The 18471-nt window shown below is 55.0% G+C and overlaps 7 protein-coding genes across 7 annotated transcripts; 4 read left to right on the top strand and 3 right to left on the bottom strand.

The window, feature by feature from the left end:
* Positions 1-272: 272 nt before the first annotated feature.
* Positions 273-566, bottom strand: MAM_00727 (50S ribosomal protein L33; the record flags this gene model as incomplete). Its single annotated transcript, XM_040819526.1, has 2 exons — positions 273-454; positions 554-566. The coding sequence occupies 2 exons, from the start codon at positions 564-566 to the stop codon at positions 273-275; spliced, it is 195 nt and encodes a 64-aa protein (XP_040682791.1).
* A 1315-nt stretch (positions 567-1881) lies between these two features.
* On the top strand, positions 1882-3407 carry MAM_00726 (Pyridoxal phosphate-dependent transferase, major domain protein; the record flags this gene model as incomplete). The annotated part of the gene is made up of 2 exons (XM_040819525.1): positions 1882-2269; positions 2356-3407. The coding sequence occupies 2 exons, from the start codon at positions 1882-1884 to the stop codon at positions 3405-3407; spliced, it is 1440 nt and encodes a 479-aa protein (XP_040682790.1).
* A 591-nt stretch (positions 3408-3998) lies between these two features.
* MAM_00725 (proteasome regulatory particle, non-ATPase-like protein) lies at positions 3999-5591 on the bottom strand (the record flags this gene model as incomplete). Its single annotated transcript, XM_040819524.1, has 3 exons — positions 3999-4197; positions 4262-5070; positions 5133-5591. 3 exons carry the CDS (start codon positions 5589-5591, stop codon positions 3999-4001), a joined length of 1467 nt encoding a protein of 488 aa, XP_040682789.1.
* Positions 5592-6335: 744 nt separating this feature from the next.
* MAM_00724 (mRNA (guanine-N(7))-methyltransferase) lies at positions 6336-7790 on the top strand (the record flags this gene model as incomplete). The annotated part of the gene is made up of 1 exon (XM_040819523.1): positions 6336-7790. One exon carries the CDS (start codon positions 6336-6338, stop codon positions 7788-7790), a length of 1455 nt encoding a protein of 484 aa, XP_040682788.1.
* A 635-nt stretch (positions 7791-8425) lies between these two features.
* Positions 8426-10400, bottom strand: MAM_00723 (mitochondrial Rho GTPase 1; the record flags this gene model as incomplete). The annotated part of the gene is made up of 2 exons (XM_040819522.1): positions 8426-10299; positions 10391-10400. 2 exons carry the CDS (start codon positions 10398-10400, stop codon positions 8426-8428), a joined length of 1884 nt encoding a protein of 627 aa, XP_040682787.1.
* Positions 10401-11244: 844 nt separating this feature from the next.
* On the top strand, positions 11245-13566 carry MAM_00722 (WD40 repeat-like-containing domain protein; the record flags this gene model as incomplete). Its single annotated transcript, XM_040819521.1, has 9 exons — positions 11245-11249; positions 11327-11466; positions 11537-12090; positions 12149-12316; positions 12372-12745; positions 12802-13084; positions 13143-13325; positions 13387-13462; positions 13526-13566. 9 exons carry the CDS (start codon positions 11245-11247, stop codon positions 13564-13566), a joined length of 1824 nt encoding a protein of 607 aa, XP_040682786.1.
* Positions 13567-16254: 2688 nt separating this feature from the next.
* On the top strand, positions 16255-18341 carry MAM_00721 (arrestin domain-containing protein; the record flags this gene model as incomplete). The annotated part of the gene is made up of 4 exons (XM_040819520.1): positions 16255-16319; positions 16460-16603; positions 16706-17450; positions 17559-18341. The coding sequence occupies 4 exons, from the start codon at positions 16255-16257 to the stop codon at positions 18339-18341; spliced, it is 1737 nt and encodes a 578-aa protein (XP_040682785.1).
* Between the last annotated feature and the right edge of the window lie 130 nt (positions 18342-18471).

Raw genomic sequence — 18471 nt, 5'->3', positions numbered from 1 at the left:
TACAGTGCGGAAATAAGCGCATGACGGCACGAGGTTGTCAGCGCATCCCCAAACTCCAGAAATGCCCAAGATGTGTAATATACAGCGCCGGCGCAATCAGTCAGTCTACTCCGGACGTTTCGTCAAGTACTATAATGCAGTGCCTGCTGTGGCAGGTAGTAAATTAAAATGGTGCAGAGTTCCTTGTTGATGCATTGGCCTGGTTACTTTGACCTCTTTTTCGTTTCTAGAAAGAGAACCTTTTTGCGCACTGCACGATTGCGGTGAATAGGTTAGCGAGCCGATTGCGCTAGGCCAGCGGCGTGGCAGTCGAAGGCCGAAAGAGTCAAATTCGTACCGATTGGGTCGTATTTCATCATGCCCATGAGAGGCGCGGTTCGTGGTCTCTTGAAGGTATAGAAGAAGCCTGTCATGGCCATGGAGATGAGACGGACATTAATCAATCGTGCCTTGGCTATCGTGTGAAAGATGTAGCAGTCAGTGAAATCTTGTCGGTCCAGCAAGCGAGGCCTAGCTCAGCCGATGCAGAGGCGAAACAAAAGGAGGTGCATACCTTTCTTGGCCATTGCTGCGGATGAGAGAGGGTTGATGTGTATCCGGAGACATGGGATATGGGAGAGCTGGCGGGCAAAATCTCGGGGGCCCGAACCGACGAAGTCGGCGAAAGGTGGCGCCGAGCCGGCGAGTGGATAGGCATGGGGATGCCAAGGTACATTGACACTGTACAGGGTACATGTGTGTGCGTGCAAGCCACGTCTTTATCGACAAGAGCCCATCTTTAACGGAGTATATGTAGGTAGGTATATATACATATACGTACATAATATGTGTGTGCATATTCATTAAAGCAAGGGACGATGCGGAAATCGATGGTATGTTAAATGGGGTGGTTTCGGCCTAAAAACAAGTATTTGTCTCCTTTTTTCAAATCTTTCTTGGGGAGGAACGCTCTCTCTGCTCTGCTCGCTCGGGAGCAAAGGGTAAAAATAGCACATAAAAAGTAAAAGGAGGAAAATGAGGGCAAATGATTAGTAGTTTCATTTATCTGGCTGGGGTCCAACGGGTCCGGTAGGTATAATAACGAGGCCTTGCCCCCAACAGCGTGCTGATCTCGTCTGACCTTGGTCTCGACAACTTTTATTCTGCGACGCCAAGACTGGCAAAAATCTTTTGCTCCATCACGGTCATTACCCAACCATTGCCAATTTGCCAAAGTCCAAACCAGAGCTGGCAGCAAGATGAGCGTGGCGACGTGGCAGAGATTTTTGTCGGTGGGCGTGGTGCTGCACACAGAATGCTGCTATAGCTTGGGTAAGAACCATCGACGACGCCCCTTCCTTTCCTTTTTTTTTCCCTTCCACTTTGTGTGGTCTCCGCAAAACCACCCACCCCGGTCTCGGACACCACGACTAGACAACGAGACGATGAAACGACGACTCTTCAAGTGTTGTTGGCAACGAGGCACGTCGTGGACTCGGCGCGCGCGCCATGATCGGAAGAACTAGGGACGGATGACTTCACGTCTCCATTGTGCAACCGCCGTTTTTTTTTTTGTTTTCTCTTTCTTTTTATTGGCCTTTGCAAAGTCGCGCCCTGTCATGTGTCACGGCTTCGACATTTGAATGTCATCTCAACTCAACATTCGACTTTACAAGTTTGGTCATTGCGCCAGTCCCTTTTCACGCACCAGCCCTTACTTATTACGCCGTAGAGCTACTCCTCCCCACAGTAAGTAGTTAATAACTTGTAACAAGGTTGACAGTTCCCACCGCCGGCTCCGGAGCCTCAAAAGCTGCCCCTCGCCGACTTTTCTTGTCAGCGGGTGCCCCGCCAAATATTCTCGCATCATCGTCACACATCGACCGCCGTTACTCGTCGACAATGAGATTGACCCGCGACAACATCAACCAGCACGTCGTGCGTGCCCAGTATGCCGTCCGTGGCGAGCTCGCCGTCAAGTCTGAAGAGTATCGTGCCCGCCTCAACAACGGCGACAATTCCCTGCCCTTCCAGCACGTCGTCTCGGCCAACATCGGAAACCCCCAGCAGCTCGACCAGAAACCCATTACCTTTTTCAGACAAGTTCTCAGCCTGCTGGAGAACCCCGAATTGCTCGAAAAGGAGCAGGTTCTAATCGACCATGTCGGCTACAAGACCGACGTTATCGAGCGTGCCAAATGGCTGCTGAGGCAAGTCGGCTCTGTTGGTGCCTACAGCGCCAGTGCCGGCGTCCCGGCCATCAAAGAGAGCATCGCTGCTTTCCTCGAGCGTGAGTTCCTGCTGCTTCTCCAACGCCTCAATCGTCGCTTGTCCTCAGCGCAACACGTCTGCGAGCATGACCTTGACATCCGGCAGGTCGTGATGGCTTTCCCGCCGATCCCTCCAAGATCTACCTGTCTACTGGTGCCTCATCCGGTGTCAACACTCTTCTTCACGTCATTTGCGCCGACAAGACATCGGGCATCATGATTCCCATGCCTCAGTACCCTCTCTACAGCGCCACCCTCTCCCTTCTGGACGCCCAGCCCGTTCCCTACTACCTCGATGAGTCCAAGGCCTGGGCCACCAGCTTTGAAACCATCAAGGCCGCCTATGAAAAGGGCAAGGCCGATGGTCTCGATGTCCGTTGCATTGTCATCATCAACCCTGGAAACCCCACCGGTGCTTCTCTCTCCGAGGAGGACGTCCGGTCCGTCATCGACTTTGCTCGACAGGAGAACCTCGTCATCATGGCCGATGAAGTCTACCAGACCAACGTCTTCCTCGGCCAATTCCACAGCTTCAAGGGCGTGCTGCGCAAGTTGCAAAAGGAGAACCCTGGCAAGTACGACGGTGTCGAGCTTGCTTCGCTCCACAGCATTTCCAAGGGCATGGTTGGCGAGTGCGGCCACCGCGGCGGCTACTTTGAGCTTGTCGGCTTCGATGCCGAGGTCGAGGCCCAAATCTACAAGTTTGTCTCCATTATGCTCTGCGCTCCCGTCATCGGCCAGTGCCTTGTCGAGCTCATGGTGAACCCGCCCAAGCCGGGCGAGCCGTCATACGAGCTTTACAACCAGGAGTACTGTGCCATCCATGGCGGGCTCCGCGAGCGCGCTTCCGCTCTCCACAAAGCCTTCGGCCAGATGGAGGGCGTCGAGTGCACCGAGCCCCAAGGTGCCATGTACCTCTTTCCCACCATCCGCTTGCCCGCAAAAGCTCATGAAGCCGCCGCCGCGGAAAAGCGCGCCGCCGACGAGTTCTACTGCATGAAATTGCTCGAGGCCACGGGCGTCTGTCTTGTTCCTGGCTCCGGCTTCGGTCAGAAGGAGGGCACCCTCCACTTCAGAACTACTTTCCTTGCGCCTGGTACGGAATGGGTTGCCGGCATTGTCAAGTTTCACAAAGAGTTCATGGACAAATACAGATAGACGCTTGGTAGGCGTGGATCGAACGCTTGAGACGCAGAGTCGCGTTGGGGTACAAAGGATTTACAGAGCTCAGGATAGCATTTCGAAGGGTCAGGGCGCCCTGATTTGAGCCGAATTTTCGCAAGTTGGACTTGGACGCTTCTCTCACCGCAACTCGCCGGCGGTGGTCAGAACTTGGGTTATTTAAGACATTTTTCTTTTACTGTCATCATCATCATCATCATTGTTATATATAAGAACTGCCGTGAAAAAAAGGAAATCCCGAGGCAGAGGGTCGCACCAGCCGTATGGACCGCCACCAATCAATTGGCTTGTATGAGTGTTTTTACCTTGGATTACCTACCGATACGGTCCAGCAATGAGGAAATCGCATAAATTGACGCTTGGCATTTCAATCTGTCCGACGGTACGTACGTACCCGAGCCCGTGCGTGTTGCATGCAGCTCATCAAAGGAATTCTTGTTTTATATTCATACAGGCATCTAGTGACATGTCTACCATATTCTTCCCTTCTTCCACTCGATACGGCGCCGTGTACGCCCTTGAATCTCCGTTCGACCAAATCTGCTTCCAACCGCGCCATATGCACATCTATGCCCTCTCACTGCCTCTCAGTCTGACAGCTTGGCCGTACTTCTGCAGTTTCGTGATCAGCTGGTCGCCTTGACGAACAACGTCCTGGTACTGCTTGTTCTTGTCATCCGGTCGATTGGTTTCGATCACGCCCTTGCCAGTGACACGATCAATGGTGCACGGAATGCGGCCGGCGGCAATGAATCGAGCGAGGTCACTGTGGTTCAGGGATTAGCTGATTTCCTGGCTTGGAATTTGTGTACAAAACAAAAGCTACGCACCGGTCGAGAAAGTCAACTGTAACTCCAAAGTCGTTGGCCATGCTTTCCAGGCCGACAACCCTGTAGCTCTGGAGGAGCTGCTGGTATGCTCTGAGTCTCATCTCGCGAATGAACCAGCTCTTGTGCTCGTGCAAGTAACGGTCCTGGTTGAGGAACTGCTCCTCGACCGAGGCTAGAGACTGGAAGAAAGTCCTATAGTTGCCATTGTACAGACTGCTGACCAGGAGTGCCAGCGGACTGAAGTCTATGGACATCTCGGCATCGGGCTGCTCATTGCTTGATCCCAGGGTCGTTAGATTGACCGCTGTTGTAGAGGTAGCCTGCGGCGACAGGGCGCCAATGGAATCATCTGCGCCAGGTCCGGCACTCAGGGCACCGCTCAACGCCATCAGCTTGTCCTCACCGTCGCCCATTATGGCTTTGATCTCGGGTGCGTCTACGACCTTGGACTTGAAGTCAACGCGCTTAAGAGACACGGAGCCAGCAAGAACGGAGTAGACGACAAGGTTGGAGTAAGTGCAGAGTTCGTAGCTGGTAAAGGTAGAAAGAGAGTCGAGAAGAAGCGGTGCGGCCAGGTTGTAGGATCGGACAGTGAGGAGGTGAAGACCTTCGTAGGCCTTGAGGCGATTTCGTCGATCCCAGTCACCACCGGATTCGACCAGAGTCTTGGCTCGCTCGATATGTTTCTGTACAAGCGCCTTGTCTCCATAGAAGAGACCCATACGTATTATGGCCAAAACCAGGTCAATCTTGGTGCCCAGAATACCGGTCTTTTCAAAAACGTCTTCGAACGCGGCAATTGCCTTGTCCTATTTTTTCAGCCGTCAGCGCGACTCCCATGTCTCAGGAACAGGAACACGTCTCCCCATACCTTATCGCCCACCCTGGCCCAGAAGTCTGCTCTTTTACCCTTGGCAGCCATGACCTCTGTCTCGCCAGCCTGTTCGACGGCCTCGTCCTCCTCCTTCTGGAACTCGGCCAGCTCCCTGTCGTTGTCCTCTTTTAGATTCGAGTACAAAGCCTCGTCCCACGGCAGAATGACACTCGTTGTTGAAGCCTTGGTGGCGACCATGCCCACCAAGCTCGACTTCCTGCTCAACGGCTTTCCGGGTGCTGAGGCGCCACCTTCACCAACAGCATTCAGAATGCCGTCGATGGGGTGTGCCAGGTACCGGTAGAAAGGAGCCATCTTGTCCTCGGCAATTGCATCTTGCAATGCCTTGACGGCCGCTTCTTGTGCCGGTTTCAAGGCATACGCATTTGTCAGGGTAAAGACGTGCTGCGCCAACGGCAGCAGCGGCCACTTGGCGTACTGAGGATCGGAACCCATTGCGGCGGCGGCGGTGACGGTGACGGTGACGGCGACGGCGACGACAGCGGGCAGGTCTGACAGCAAAGAAGGCAACGGAGAGGTCTTGTATGTTTGTATATCCGAACGTGCGAGGAGGAGGCCTGGCGTTGTGTTGGGGAATCGTGAGACGGACTCTGGGGACGGACAATGGAGAGCTCAAGAGTCAAGATGGAGCACTCGAGTCAACAGCCAACGGCCACGAGGAAGGCTGGAGCTGGAGCTCGGTGGGCCCCTGCATCCTGCAGTTCAATTTCTGAGCACAAGGCTTCAGCGGGCCACGCATAGCGCGCATGGGCCCATGGCTTATTACGAGTGCCTTACCCTAGACCACGCCGTCCCGGAAAATTGAAAAGCTGTCAGTATAACCACGAGATGGGCGGCGGGCAGAGTATAATCAGCAGGAAAGAAGAGTTACCAAAAAAAAAAAAAAGATCCAATAATCGGTCAACGCCTGGCTTTTTGCACCGTCGTCGCAGCAAGGACTCTTTATGCCGGTCACAGCTAGTCTACGTGATTGTCAGCTCGGATTTCGAGCTGTGGGCCCCGCTAACCGCCTTCGACTTTCAAGCCCCAGGCTTGTCATGTCAATCTCGCCTCGCTCGTCATCTCGTCCGATCATCAGGCCAACCTCCAACATCGACCTGCCGCAACAGAATCTTCTAGACAGACCACAGTCCAAGGCACCGAGGCAGGCCCCCTACGAAGCGGTGGACGCATCTCGCCATGCCCGAACACAATGGGGACGACAGCACTCGTCATGGTGAACCACCCCAGTCCAGAAGCAACAAGCGAGCCCGAGACGAGGTGCAAGATGACCTCCCTCAGCCGTACAACGCGAATTCCCTACAGGCTGCCAAGAGACGCGCCGTCTCGCCATCCGAGCAGCCGCGCAAGCAAAAGCGCCCGGGGGCAAGAGCCCGCATATCCGAAGCCGAACGCGAGGCCATCCGCCAGCGCCAACTCGAGCGAGAGCGTGAGCAGGCCGCCCAAGCCGCCGCCGCCGCCGAGCAGAACCACATGAGAGGCGTACACGACGTCGTCCGGCAGCACTACAACAACGTCCCCGAGAGGGGCAGGCAGTGGAGAACGACAGACAGCAAGATAAAGGGACTGCGCGTGTTCAACAACTGGATCAAGAGCTGCATCATCCAGCGCTACTCCCCCGACGAGGACCACACCCCGGGCTCCCGCGAGATGGGCCGCTCCAGCGGCAAAGACCTCCTCGTGCTGGACATAGGATGCGGCAAAGGCGGCGACCTGAACAAGTGGCAGCAGGCGCCGCAGCCCATCCAGCTCTACGTCGGCCTCGACCCCGCCGACATCAGTATCGAGCAAGCCCGCGACCGCTATAGGACCCTCGGTTCACGAGGCCGAGGCGGTCGAGGCGGCTCCCACCGCAGACCGCCGCCCCGCCTGTTCGACGCGCGGTTCCACGTCAAGGACTGCTACCGCGAGAGCATCGAAGACATCGAAATCGTCCAGCAAGTGGGCTTTGACCCGTCCCCCATGAACAAGCGCGGCTTCGACGTCGTCACCATGATGTTCTCCATGCACTACGCCTTCGAGTCCGAGGCCAACGCGCGCACAATGCTGCGCAACGTCGCCGGCGCGCTCAAGAAGGGCGGCCGCTTCATCGGCTGCATCCCCAACTCGGACGTGCTGAGCGACAAGGTCCGCACCTTCAACCAAAGAGCCGCCGCGAAGAAGGCACACGGGGAGAAAAAGGACGACGACGCCGACGGCGCCATCGCCACCACGCCGCCCCCCCCAGCTGAACCCGAGGACGACGAACTGGAAGAAGGCGAGGAGGAACCAACCGCTGAATGGGGCAACTCGATATACCGCGTCCGGTTTCCCGGCAAGACGCCCGAGGACGGCATTTTCAGACCGGCATTCGGCTGGAAGTACAACTTCTTCCTAGACGAAGCCGTAGAAGAGGTTCCGGAATACGTGGTCCCTTGGGAGGCATTCCGTGCGTTGGCCGATGACTTCAATCTCGAATTGCAGTTCCACCGAACCTTTAGAGAGATCTGGGAAGCGGAGAAGGATGATCCGGAACTAGGCCCCCTGAGTGAGAGGATGGGCGTGAGAGAGCGAGGGGGAGGACCGTTGTTGGTGTCGGACGAGGAGATGGAGGCTGCCAGCTTCTATATTGGATTTTGCTTTTACAAGGTGTAATCATAACTCAACCTGTTCGTTGGGAGCGCGCAGAATAAATCGATGTGAAAGCAATCAATGTGCATGTCTCCAAGGCCAAAAGTGTCTTTTGCTGTTGTTCTCCTCGTTGGCGCGTCTCTTTTTTTCTTTTTCTGGGGAGGAGAAGGGGGCCGGGGGGTTGGGGTTACCATGGGGGACATGACGAGAAGACAGAGACACATGACACATAGATCGCCAAAAATACTGAATGTTTTATTTTGTCATTATAATCATGGATATACTGTTCAACTCTTCCCGTAGTTAGCGAAGTAGGAGTAAAGGGGGTATCAATAATCCGATTGTCCCAACTGCAGCAATCTGTGACAGCTCCTGGCCATGCAGACAACGAACACCCCAGAGTCTCCAACCATAAAAAAGTAAAACAAAGCAATCCCCAGCATTCCGATAGAAAGTCCAAAAAAGCTTTTGTAATACAGCTGTAACCCCCGAGGTGACACCGGGTATTCATAGAGTGGTTGTCGCTCGATTTTTTCCCCCTTTCATTTCCTATTTTCATTGTGACACCGGATATCAGGAATAGCTCAAACGCTGTAGGCCAAACGCTCAATTGGGTAGAGGGAGGATAAATAGTTTGTGATTAGTATTAAGTGGTGGGGTTACGCGGCGTTGGTTGAACGACGCCAAATCATGACGGCAGCAACGGCGGCACAAGCAGTGGCACCGAGAGCTAGGTACAAGCTTGTGTGGTCGGGGCCTTCTTCTTCTGTCTTGGGGAATCCCATGCTTGGGTTGGTTGCGGTCTCTGCGAGTGCTACAAAAAGCTCAGCGATGCTGTTCCATGTCACACTCACATGAAGTGGTGTGTTCATGTTGAGCGAAGACGTGTACTGGTCAGGCTGAAGCTCGCTTCGCTGCGTTGTTTTGTCCTTGTCGGCTTTTAACGCCGTGTAAACTGAAGGCAGCTCGTCGAGATGTGGGTACCTGGACCTTACATCGACAATATGGGAGAAAGAATCAGGATCGGAGGAGTCGTAAGAGTAGCAAATCAAATCGCAGGCATCCAGCTTGGATGTGTTTTCCAAAATGGCTGGTTCGAGCTCGCCCAATTCCTCAAATATAAGATACACCTGCTTGCCACCAGGGAGCTCCACACCGTTGACGGCCCGACGGGGTTTAATCGTGGGATGATAGAGCCCCTCGAAAGGTCGGTTTAGGAACGAGTCGAGGAGAGAAGATTTGCCAGCCCCTGGAGCTCCAATGAGGTAACAAAGCACTACGTTTCTCTCGACTTTGCCTGGCCTTCTTCTTCGTTTTCGGGACTTGGTAATCTTGAGGGCGGCGGTAATGTCATCTTTGACGTTGGGGGGTTCGAAACCGAGGTAGGCAAGATACTCGATTGTGGTTTTTGGCTCCAGGAATGTTGTCATACTCCACTGTGCTAGCCAGCCTTGCAGCGTGATGTGACCGCCTTCGTTGCGCACAGTGGAAGAAGGAAAGGACGAGTCAACCCAAGAACTGGGCAGGCCAGGAGTGGGCGAGAATAGAGCCTCGAGCTCTTGGTCGTTCAGTCCTCCATCATTATCCTTGTCAAAAAGCAGAAACAAGTCGACAAAGAATCTGTAGCCGATGGGGCTCAGTTCAGCCGAGCAGTAGTCGGGAACGTCAAACTTGGGATGGAGGAATTTATCCTCAAGGCTCAAACTGTCGGTGTAGTGATATTGGCGAAGAATGATCCAGATGGTCTCGTGCCGACCCTTCTCGGCGTAGATCTTGTTCAGTTGTAGAAAGCCGGATTGATCGACACCCTTTTCCATAGTCACGTCGGGCATGGTCTTGGAGATGGACAGCTTGATGTTATCCAAGTCGTCGCCGGTAAGAGGCTTGTCAAAACAGCGGGCCTGGAAGTCCCGCATCTCTTGGTCATTCAAGAGGCCGTCCTGGTCCTTGTCGCAAAGGAAGAAGACTCGCTTCAGAGCAGCTACACAAGCTGGCTTGAGACGACCTTCCTTGTAGTCGAAGAGAGGGGCAATGGGATGGGTGACGGCCTTTTGGCACAGGAAGAAGACCTCGTTGACGTTTTTGTGTTCGCGAGCACTGGTTCTAATGCATGAGTCGATCTCGCGAAACTCGGCCATGACGGGTAACATCTCTTCCTCTACTATCTGAGGGGTGTTGCCTTGGCCAGCGAGGTCTGATTTATTGGCGCACAGGACAACAGGAACGTTGACACCGAGAGACCGAAAGTAGGGCATCCAAAAGAGGGCGACCCTTTCGTAACTGTAGTGATCGGCGTAGACAAGGAGGATGACATTACATTTTCTGATCTCTTTACGCAGGGTAGTACGGTCCTGAGGACGGGCAGAGGTATCGACGATGGTTGTCGTGACATTTTCCGGCGTGCCGATGCTGGGGGGAATCGTGATCTGGGGGAGGACGGGCTGGATCTTGTTGCTCATGAACTGGTCTTTGACGAGCGAAGCAATGAGGCTGGACTTGCCAGTGCTCTCGTCACCGCATACGCAAATTCGAACTGATCAAGGTTGAAGTTAGGATGTGAGATGGTGGCGATGCTCCAGACGGCAACAGAGCTGACGAGATGGTTTGTGGACGGTGATGCGTACCTGTCGCCATACTTGTCGTTGGTCGGTGAGCTGTGCTCAGTCCAAGCTGTGCGTGGTAAAAGCAACGGCAACCTCGGCTGGATGCAATATTTATGGCTGGGCCATGTCCTCGACGGCCCAAGGACTATACACTATACCGGTTGGTTGACCCTACTGACCGACTCTGCCGCCCAAACACGGTGCATCTGACCGCGCCGGGAGAGGGAAGCGAAGCTGGTTGCGAGGTTTTGGTTGGCGAGATGAGTCGAGACGGCCGACAAGACGCGTTTGCCACAGAGCTGGGCGGTGGTGCTGAAAGGTTCGACTGAGGCCGGCCCGTGTTAAATTGTTAAATTGCACCTGGAGGAAGCTCACAGTGGGATTGGGCCGGGCTGGGCGGTTGTGGAGTCGCCAGACTTGAGTAAAAGTACCCCACAACTACTCCGTACTCCGTACTCGGGCACGTACTCCGCACTGAAGATACAACTCTGTACCGCCGAAGTGCTCGAGTACGCAACTGCTGCTACGTATTCCGTATGTATGGTGGACGGTGGCCCCCGGATCCGCATGTGCATGGTTCCCTGTGCGTCCCACGGCGGCTTTCTGTAGTCCTGTCCCTCAACCTCCATCCATCTCGAGATAGCGGCTCATCTGTCTTCTTGTTCCAACTTGGCCGTGCCGCCGGACGACGTCATCAACTCCTCACTGCATAGCACGCTTCATGCTTGACGACATCATTTGACAGAGGTTGCGACGAGGCGACCAAGCGAGGAGGCAGCCGACAGCACAACCGCGAAGCCGCATGCAACCCGCGAGCGAGGATACGGCTCTTAGCTTGTGTTATAAACCCCAAGCGCCGGATTGGCACCGTCACCATGTTGTATGTGCGATAGGCCTGACCTCCTGCCTCTGTCCCCTGCCCAACATCTGGCAACTGACGATCCATGTTCATCGTAGTGTTCTACCGCCGCCGCCCCGATATCCCATCGGTGGTCCGTACACGGCAACCGGCATCACAGGCATCGTGCCCATGATTGAGACGAATAATACCATTTCCAACCCTTACGGACCCGAGTGGCAGTTTCTGGTGGGAGAAGGTGTGCTTACCCGGGCCAACTGTCATCTGCCGTTTCCCGCGACGCCATGCTAATAAGAGCACATTTCAAGGCACCTACGTCCTCAAGGAAGACCTGCACCTTGCAACACCACCGCCACATCCATCCGAGGCCCCCATCGTCAATCCAAACCCCTTAGCTACCAATCCGCAACCTGCATCGGCGGGCACAAAAATGACGCTCGTCCGTATTCAGTCCCGGCCGCCACCGTTCTTCTACAGAGGACCATCTGCCACAACCTTGTCGCTGGGTAAAACTAGTTCGCGGGAACAGTCTGGAGATGGTAGATACTCCACCGAAGGCGGACTGAGCAGCGAAGATGGCCGGGGAACATCTACGAGCGACGGGCCAAATTCTGTGACTCTTGGCTTCACCCCAGCATTCGGCGAGGGAAATTCGTTGCTCGTGCCGTCGCAAACAAAAGACGTAAACAAGCGAAAGAAGCCAAAGAACAATGTGACCAAGAGTAATTCATCCTTTATTTCGAGAGTCATTGTCAATGAGAGCTTATCGAGAAGAATGTCGGACAGACCCAGCGACGGCATTTTTGCGTTTGCAAACATCAACCGTGCTTTCCAATGGCTGGATTTGTCTTCACCAAACAAGGTACCTCATGGCGTTCTCGTACATCCTACGTCTGCACCGTACCTAACTTGAACAACAGCAAGACTATTTCACCAAGATTTTGTTCACCAAGGCGCATTGTCTGTGCCATGACGTGAATATGGTGACCAAAGGAGCCTCGCATATCGACGTGATTATGGGTTTCTCAACCGGGGAAATCATATGGTGGGAGCCAATTTCACAGAGATATACACGCATGAACAAGAATGTAGGTGGTGGAAGGTCTGGTCATTGAGCACTCTGATGCTAACGCTCGTTGCCAGGGCGTCATCAACAACACCCCCGTGACACACATCAAATGGATTCCAGGCTCGGAGAACCTGTTTTTGGCGGCACACATGGATGGCTTTTTGGTTGTCTATGACAAGGAAAAGGACGACGCACAGTTCACCACAAAGGAGGACGCGCCAAGTGTCCATGGCAGCGAGTCCGGCCATGGCCAGAATGGAGTTAAACCCGGGACCAAGATGCACATTGCCAAATCTGTGCATTCGCAGAACCAAAAGACGAACCCTGTTGCGGCGTGGAAGTTGTCGAATCAACGTATCAACTCTTTCGCCTTTTCACCCGACAACCGGCATTTGGCTGTTGTATCCGAGGATGGAACTTTGAGATTGATAGATTATCTCAGAGAAGAGTAGGGCTGTTCCGTATTACGCTTCGGGCCGAGGTTTTGTGCTGACAGATTCGCAGGCTACTGGACCTATTCTTCTCGTACTACGGAGGTCTGACATGTGTCTGCTGGACACCGGACGGCAAGTATGTTCTGACCGGGGGCCAAGACGACTTGATATCGATTTGGTCGGCTGCGGACTCTGCATTGGTGGCAAGGTGTCAAGGTCATCAGTCTTGGGTATCATCGCTAGCCTTTGATCTCTGGAAGTGTGACGAGCGCAACTACCGCTTTGGAAGCGTTGGCGACGACGGCCGCTTGTGTCTTTGGGACCTCAATGTTGGCATGCTCCATCGGCCGAAAGTGAGTCATGGTCGAAATCAGCCCGACGCGTTCCTCGGGAAGCTGACATGTGTTGAAGACCGCGGCAAGACAGCGTGGCTCCGTTTCTGGCCCGGCCGGCATGTCGCCACGAAGCGAAGCAGGCAGTCCTTTGGGCAGTCAATTGAGACCCAACTCCTTGTATGAGACGGACGAGGATGGAGATGGAATTTCACACCCCGTGGAACCAAGATGTCGAATCCCCATCTTGCCGCCAGTTTTAGTGAGCCATTCGTGATGCAGAAGCGTATAGTATCAGTGATTGATGCTAACAAGCTATCCAGACGACGGTCATCGACACTCATCCCGCATGCTGGTTGGATTTTACCGAGGAGGCCATCATCACAAGCTGCAAAGATGGTGAGTTCAAACGCATTGAACATGGGAAGCAGATGTCAGCTGGCGGCTAACAGGCGGAACCAGGACACGTAAGAACATGGACTAGACCCGGCGCATCTGTCTAAGGACGAGCTGTAACGTAGAATTCACACGGGATAGAGACAATGGTGGGTTTGGACGTGGCGTGTTGGGCGCTGCCATTTCTGCTCATGGCGAATAATTCGGTGGCGTCGCAATCGACTTTTCTGCAGCATGTGATTGTTTATTTTGGCCGACAGCGTCGACCCCGACGTGAATGCCTTGCGACAAGCTCTCAATGCGTCAGGGGGGGGGGGGGTTGTCCTGCAGGCCGCGTTGTCGGCGCGTCATACTCGACAAACATGTGATGACAGGGGTCGGTCTTTCTCTCGCAATGCCTGATCCAATGGTGAAGAGGATGTCTGCGACGGGAAGCCTGCCGGCACACCTTGTCCGGGCTGCGCCGGCGAAGCGACTGCAGGAACAACATCAGCACATTCGCCTCCCAATGGCCGGTCAAGACTCAAGCGCCCCCGAATCTACCCGAATCATGTCCGGAATCCACACCGTCAAATCATGAATCTGCCCACCATGATCAGGGAAGTGGATACCAGATCCTGGAAGATGGTCCAACGGGAGAGATTTGGTCAGGTAATGATAATATCGAATACTACGTACGTACTTAGTACGTACTTACACGTGAGCACGGGGACTGGCCGTATGAAGCTGGAACCCTTGCGCCAGGCCTTTGCCTGCATATCGGGGCGGGAAGAGGACAAGTTTTCAAAAACCGATCCTCCCCACCTACCTGGGCTAGTACTTATGCTTATACGAACTGGCGACAGCTGAAGAACGTTTATACATGACGCATCGAGTCACAGCGACGTCTTATCTCTACGGAAGTACTCCGCACCACTAGATGCTATCACCATCCCTGCGGATCAAAGATGGGGACCGGTCCGGCGAAGGCGGATCCGACGCGTTCCATGAATCAATGTACTTAGTCGTAGTTGTTCAACCAGCAAACATAACACATGGTGAGACGGTGAGAGGGAGAGGGTGCACGGGGGGGAAGCAAAAGCCGGTGGGACGGGATAGAATGCGACTGCCAGCCAAGCCAAGCCAAGCCAAGCTACTAGTTCGTAAGCTAGAGATTAGGCCATGGCTTCGGAACACGGCTCTGGCGTTTGAGGCGTTGTCGCTTGGGCCGGGCATGTTTGTCTCAATGTACGTGCGGGATGGAAGATGGAGGACCGGCTGCAAACAAGAACGCGCTGTGCGCCATTTGGGCAGCGCAAATTCACGCGTGCTGGCGAATGCTTGGTTCCCCGTGTTGGTTTCGTTTCATTTCGTTTTTGTTCGGTGGTCATGGCGGTGCGCAAGGAGCTGTTGCGTTGCCCGGGCCCCGGATGCCGGATGCCAGATGCCGGATGCCGGATGCCGGATGCAGGAGCCGGAGCCGGGAACCGGCCGGCAGTTAGCCTTAGCTAGTAGGCAGGACCTCTCTGCTGCTGCCGACCGGGAAGTGAGAGACGCAGGAGCAGAAGCCACCCCAGGACCTACCTTGCGTGGGCAGGCAATCAGTCGTGGCCGGCGACAAACGTGTCGTTGGAGTAACCAAGTTATTCCCCCCCCTCCCTTTTCCAAGTCGACGCATGAATGACACGGCGCCATCTGCGAGGTTCCACGTCAAACGTCAAAGGGGAGACAAGGGCGCCGTGGTAGGCCCGACATGGTGAATGACGGGACGGGCGTAGAAGATGTTTGACGGCTTGACGAGCGAGCGACCGCGGGTACCGGTGGTGCCATGCGTGACGGTGGGTGGGCGCACATCTGTTTTGCGCGTGGAAGCGAGTCTCTCTCTTGTCTCTTTGCTGATAAATGCCGCCGTCCCCGATGGTCTCGATGGCAGGTTTTGGCAAGTGATGTGCCGGTGAATCTGGCAGAGGCGCGAATGCCTCTTCTCCCGTCGGCGTGCTCCCCCTCCTTCACTTGCACCAGACGCACGCCCGACAAAGGAGATTGTTGATTTTAACTTGACCGGCCTCCTGCCTCCTTCTGCTGCCTGCTGCTGCTGCTTGAGAACATCGGCAGCGCGTTGGCAACGAAGCAGTCGACTCTCGACCAAAGCACACGGCAGAAATATAAATATCAGAGTCTTGCCGGCGAGGAGGACCGACTTGCAAGGCACGGGGCACAGTTCTCTGCACTGTGTACACAGTACAACAACACAGCCGCAGGGAGAAAGAACAGAGTGCAGAAAGCAACCGCTGGATTGATGCCATCGGCACGTCTGGCACCCTCCAAAATTGGCAGGTTACAGCGCATCGGCCGCTGCCGAAGTACCTGCCAAGTACCTGTTCCACACCAGACTGCCACAGCCAGTCGACAGTGCAGGTGCAGGTGCAGGTGCCGGCCCACTGGCATGTTGGCATGTGCTTGGCAAAGCAAAGGTCAACTCGAGCTACCTGAAATCCGTCGTCGTCGCCTTGCCCTCTCATAGATCTCCGCCTTCGCTTCTCCTTCTCGCTTCATTTCGATACCGTTTCTGCTGCCTTGCTGTCTTTGCCTTCTTCTTCTTCTTTCCTTTCTTGTTCGCTCAGACAAAAGCGGCGATACTGTTCCCCTGCTGCGATTTTGCCGGCCGCGCTTGTCCTTTCCTCTTTACCTGCTTACCTACTCCGTACCTTGGTTCTGCTTCACCTTTGCAAAACCACCATCGTCATCGTCCCTTGCAAGTAGTCGTCGCCGTCGCCGTCGGTTGCCCGCCCCCATCGTGCACTGGCTCCCAGACCATGCCGTCCTTCAAGCCGTTTGCATCGGTCACGGGACGGAACAGCTACAGCCTTTTTGACATTCGGTGAGTTTGCTTCGTGCTACGCCGTCGCGCATCCACACACACACACACACACACAACGCCGCCCGGTTCGCAAGGGGTCACCCCTGGGCCCTGGCCGTCCCCAGCAATAGACGTGTTTGCTAACATGATTCCCGTGACAGGCTGGACCAAGATTTCATCGTCTTTCGAGGAAATGACCATGAGTCCTCAGGTCAGCTTCTCAAGGGGGTCGTAGTTCTCTGCATCTCGTCCCCCTTGCGCATCGAGGACGTTCACTTGCGTCTCGTGGGCACCTTGCGCTTTTCGTATGCCTCTTCTTCATCTTGCATGCGAACAAAATCGTTTCCTTGCCTCCCGGATTTCATAGGTCTAACCGTGGATTGCGTGCACAGATGGACTGACCATAGATCGACTTCCCCCGGCGTTTCGAGCCAGAGAGTTGACAAATCTACCACCATTCTCGACCACCGATGGCAACCCTTTGTCGGCACCCACGGCAAGAGCATGAGTCTTGCCGCCGGCAACTATGAATACCCCTTCGAGTTCATGCTACCGGGAGATACCGCCGAAAGCGTCGAGGGCATCCCCGAAGCCTCCATTGCCTACAGACTAAAGGCCACCGTCGGCCGTGGGAAGCTCGCATACGACTTGCACGCCTACAAGCACCTGCGCATCATCAGGACCCTGGACCCGGGGGCTTTGGAGTTTTTGCATGCCATGAGCGTGGAGAATATTTGGCCCAACAAGGTAGACTACTCCATCGTTATCCCACAAAAGGCCGTGGTGTTCGGCGGCACCATCAACATGGAGTTGCGCTTTACCCCTCTGCTCAAGGGCCTGGAACTTGGAGCTGTCACGGTGAAAATGATTGAGGTCCGCGACTGCTGGCTTCCAACCTCAACAGGTCTCGGCGCGCGAGAACACCGCACCGAGCGAGAGGTGGCGACGTGGCGGTTCGAGGTGAACAGGGAGGAACACTGGCACGACATGATAGAGGATACTGGCCAGGAGGGCTGGGCTTTGGTCAAACAATTGCCCCTTCCCAAGCGACTTCGTCAGTGTATCCAAGACCTGAACCACCACGGCATCAAGGTCAGACACAAAATCCGGCTGACGGTGGCGCTGAAAAACCCCGACGGCCACATTTCCGAGGTATGCAAGATCCGAAATTCCATCAAGCCGGGACCCTCGTTGCGTCTTGTTGCAGTTGGCTGGTGGCTGGTGGCTGGTGAGATGAATCGCTAATGCAAAGGTCTACAGCTCCGTGCCACCCTTCCCGTGTCGATCTTCATCTCGCCCAATATCCCCTTTGACGAGCAGGGCAACCTTCTCAGCCAGAACCAAGGCGGCTCCGCTCCCACGACCGAGAACGTGCTGTCAGCACCACCGGGGTACGGCGAGCATGTCCTGGATCAACTCTACGAGGACGTGGATATCTCTGGCTTCCACAGCCCGGCGGTTCAGTCGGGCGTTAGCAGTCCCTTCTACGCACAGTCGAGAAGTGGCTCGGCCGAGAACCTCGCTTCGTTGGCTCACCATCCACCGCCGATAGCGCCGGCGGCCCTGTCGTCCATGCTTGTCGACGTATCACTCAATGCCTCCCAAAGGAATCGGTCATGCACGTCGATTCATTCACATCCCCCTTCTGGTAGGACGTCCCCGACACCGGGCCACCACGGGTCTGCTCCCCGGTCCGAGCCGCCTTCGCAAAACCTGACGAGAAGTAACAGCGAGGAGGACAGATCGTGCAGAAAATCAACCGAGCACGTTGAAATGGACCCTGCCGAGTTTGCCGAGCTGAACCGAGTGCCCAGCTATGCAACGGCTGTCCGGACCCCGGCGTGGCCTCGGACGCAGCCCGCAGCCGGGCTTGTTCCGGATTACGAAACTGCGCTACATGCGCCTCGCACTCCTCCGGCGACGGATAGTGGCTCTGAGTCGTTGGGTGCCATATTGGAGGACAGGTCCGGCGAATACCGTGCGCCGCCGAGTGTTCCATCCTCCAATCGTTCTACCGCTGTGGCGAATCCGGGCGACTCTTGACTCACGGTGTCGAGTCTAGTCGAGTCGAGTCGCACGGTGTGTGTGCTGATTGCTTTTTTTTTTCCTCGCAGTTCTTTTTGTCCTTTCACAGCGTTTTTGATGCTCGGAATAGCGACGGCATTGGCGTATT

This window comes from Metarhizium album, assembly GCF_000804445.1.
Source record: "Metarhizium album ARSEF 1941 chromosome Unknown scaffold_1, whole genome shotgun sequence".
Classification (NCBI taxonomy): domain Eukaryota; kingdom Fungi; phylum Ascomycota; class Sordariomycetes; order Hypocreales; family Clavicipitaceae; genus Metarhizium; species Metarhizium album.
This window is presented reverse-complemented; position numbering and strand designations above follow the sequence as displayed.